Genomic DNA, 3,828 nt, shown 5'->3' with positions numbered 1-3,828 from the left:
CTCAGCCAGTGAGCGGGAACCGGTCTGTATGTGGGATCCGAACCCTCGGGCGGGAGCGCCGCCGCGCTTCCCAAGCGGTGCACTATCCAGTGCGCCACCGGGCTGGCCTGAAACATTTTCTGATATATCTTTTATAATTCTTGTCAGATAATTCCAATATTTGATTCATTTCAGTGTTGTTGTCAATTGATTGGTTTTTTTTTTTTAATTCAAGTTGTAATTTTCCTGGTTCTTATTATGATGGTTGATTTTCTATTATACTCTAGATATTTTGGCTATTATGTTAGGACACTCTAGATCATATTTAAATTTTTAATTTTAACAGACAATTAACTCTAGGTTTGACATGCAGGTCCTGGCCTACTTTTGTGGGTTGTAGTCCAGAGTCAAATACTCCCCTTCATTTTGCTTACCAATTTCTGAAATCCGATATATCTTATGACAATTTATTTTTTTTATGCCTTTTATGCTATTTCATTGAAACTTTAGTATAATTTAGGCTGCAGTAAAACATTACAGACATGTTTATATTCTGAGCAGTTTTCCACAATTCTGTTTCCTCTACATAAAAATATGTAATTTCTATAATAGTTTTGCACATTGTTAAATTAATAAATGCAGATCATGGTGAATTTCTAAATTTATAATTACAATGAAATGAAAACAATTCAAGAAGAATAATTTTTACTATTTTCCAATTAAAGTAAAAATATTTATTGTTTTATATTTTTGAGACAAGAATACAAACTATTCAACTCAGCTTCTTTGTAAATTAAAGAAAGATACTTTAAAATTTATTACATATAGCAAATAATATATTTTTAATGCACATACATATATACACTGATTTCATATTTAAAATAAGGAGATGAGAGAGAGACTAGATGCTTTAAATCCATGAGCATCAGAGGTTATTATTGCCTTTTGAAAATATGATTATCTCTACAAAGCTTATCAAGGTTTTTGCTCTTATGTTAAATCTTAAGAAAAATTTTAATATCTTACTTTTAACTATGGGATTACACATTATGTATATCTCCTTACTATGTTCTTAATATCCTGACAATGGGAAAGTATATGTCATTGACAGCATCCCTCCCCCCAAAAGCATATCAGACACATATAAAATAATCCAGGAATACTTTACAGGTTAATTATTTGCTTTGCACTCAAACCATAGCTTGCAGTCTTTTGAGAGCCCTCCTTGCACCTTGGGTGGGGAATTGAGTGTCATCTTCACCCTATTCTCTGGCCTGTATAGATTTGGTTTCCCACCATAGTGTGATATTTTGATATTTTTGAAAAAGGGAACCATGTTTTATCTTTTTATCCTTATCACCAAGAGCAGTACTAGTAAATAGAAAACACTCAATAAATACTCAGTGAATAAATAAGGATAGTATTAATAAAAGAATGAAATACTGAACTTTAGTGGAAACTTTCTATAAAATAAAGTGAGTATTTTATTTCATAAAGATTATAACATCAAGCAAGGATTCGACTTTATTTCCTTATGTTAGCAAGATCTTGATGAATGGTGCAGGGGAGCAAAGTAAAATGTATTTGTAGGCTTAAAAATTCAAATCCCCATAGTTTACCCTGTATTTGTCCAATGTCTCTAGTTTTATAAACCATCTTAACTACTCCATGATATGAAAAATAAAGGAAAACAAATGTATCGAGCACATTACATGTGGTAGTGGAAAGGGACGTAGGTGAAACTGATGCGCAGTCTCAGTTGGTCAACTCCTAACCTGTTCTTTCCAAGTAATTACCACCAGCTTCCTCTCCAGGTGTGCTGAAATACCTTAGTCTAGCTCAAATATCTGTGTTTGGAAAGCCATATCCTGAGTCCAACTTCCTTCCTACTGGTGCACATCCCCAGTGAAGGTGTTCATTATGGTACCAATCTAAGATAGAGTAAGCCTGTGTTCACTAAGTTTTCCATTTAACATCATTTCCTCAAAATCTCTAGTGAAAGGGCCCAGAAAGGAAGGGTAAATATAAATTAATACATCTTCAGATTCTTTATCTTATTTCTTTAGTGCTATCTTTTTTTTTTTTTTTTTTTTGGTTTATTTGTAGCTTATATGAACATGCTAGTTGAGTGATAGTTATTAACTAGTAATACTGGCTTAATGATATCTGGTTTATATTTTTATTTTTAAGATTAAGAAAATTGTCCAGTAGTCTAGTTAGTGCAATGACTACTATATTTTCTAAGGATTACAACCAGTTTAAAAATGACTTACCTCAGGCCAAGCAATTATTTTGACTCATTTTAATCTTCTCGATTCATTTTCTGAAAGGAGTGTTATTTTTTTTTTTTTCCTTTTTGTCTTTTTTCGTGTCCGGCAATGGATCGCAACCCTCAGTGTCGCACCCATACTGGACCGGGACCGGCAACGGAATCGCAACCCTCGGTGTTGCGCCCACACCTCGCTCAGCCAGTGAGCGGGAACTGGTCTGTATGTGGGATCCGAACCCTCAGCCGGAGCGCCGCCGTGCTCCCAAGCGGCGCACTGTAGCAGTGCGCCACCGGGCCGGCCCTAAAGGAGTGTTATTTTAATGACAGTTAAATGTAGTTATTTTGACAGATGGATTTATCCTAATATTATTATTAGGCAGGTTGAAAGTTTTTTTATTGGCTCATAAGCCAGTTTTATGGTGCACCTGAGAGTGTTTCATCCTGAATAAAAAATATTTTCCTGTTTCATTTTCATTGATCTCACTTTCCATTTCACTATTGTCTTCAGAAAGTAGCTAAGACAGAAAACGTTTCTATTCAGAACTATGAATTTTACACGGGCTGTAAGTCAAATTTAAATTTGCTTATATGAATGTAGTAAGTCGGTACAGCTAGTAAAACGTTTCTTTTCCCTTCTAGTCATCAAATAATATATTAATTTTGGTGAACCTACTGTATGAAGAGTACTGATCAAAATTCCATGTTTATTTCACAGGTGATGGAAGTCAAAGGACAAATGATCCATGTCCCAGAATCAAATTCCATTTTATTTTTGGGCTCTCCATGTGTGGACAAGTTGGATGAACTCATGGGCCGAGGGCTGCATCTCTCAGACATCCCTATCCATGATGCCACCCGAGATGTCATTTTGGTTGGTGAGCAAGCAAAGGCCCAAGATGGCTTGAAGAAGAGGATGGATAAATTAAAGGCAACTTTAGAAAGAACTCACCAGGCCCTGGAGGAAGAGAAAAAGAAGACAGTGGATCTTCTGTATTCTATTTTCCCTGGTGATGTAGCCCAGCAATTGTGGCAAGGGCAGCAGGTGCAGGCCAGAAAGTTTGATGATGTCACCATGCTCTTTTCAGACATTGTTGGCTTCACAGCCATATGTGCCCAGTGCACTCCAATGCAAGTGATTAGCATGCTGAATGAACTTTACACCAGATTTGACCACCAGTGTGGATTTTTGGATATTTATAAGGTAATTGTGTTTTGTTACTTATATATAAATACTCTTTAATAATAAATTGTTACCTTATTTAAATTGCAAAGACACTTTTCTTTTTTACTTAAACTTGATAGTAAGTAATTGACATCTCTTTAATTCAGTAATCTTTATACAGAGTTCTGGTATTTCTGCCTTATGAATAAACTTTCATTATGAGTCAATTTATAGAGCTGACATAGGTAACTGATTCGTGATGCTCTTCAGTAAAGAAAAATTTTGTACAGCTAATCCTCTAAATTCACTATTGTTAACAAATTAAACTTGCTGAATTCTAGGCAACTTTTAAACACAAAATTATTCCTGCTTAGAGAATGGTATTCCAATATAAACTAAGAATTTTGTGTTGACATTT

The 3,828-nt window shown here is 34.8% G+C and overlaps 1 protein-coding gene across 1 annotated transcript in view; it reads left to right on the top strand.

Moving 5' to 3' along the window:
* Window positions 1-3,499, top strand: part of GUCY1A2 (guanylate cyclase 1, soluble, alpha 2) — a 165,871-nt gene extending 162,372 nt beyond the window's left edge. The window contains exon 7 of the mRNA XM_008586840.1: window positions 2,964-3,499. Within this exon, the coding sequence (XP_008585062.1) occupies window positions 2,964-3,488 (525 nt within the window). The 3' untranslated portion in view covers window positions 3,489-3,499. The remainder of the gene's footprint in view (window positions 1-2,963) is intronic.
* Window positions 3,500-3,828: the final 329 nt, after the last annotated feature.

This window comes from Galeopterus variegatus, unplaced genomic scaffold, assembly GCF_000696425.1.
Source record: "Galeopterus variegatus unplaced genomic scaffold, G_variegatus-3.0.2 Scaffold4152, whole genome shotgun sequence".
Classification (NCBI taxonomy): Eukaryota; Metazoa; Chordata; class Mammalia; order Dermoptera; family Cynocephalidae; genus Galeopterus; species Galeopterus variegatus.
The sequence above is the reverse complement of the archived record's forward strand: the minus strand, read 5'-3'. Positions and strand labels throughout refer to the sequence as shown.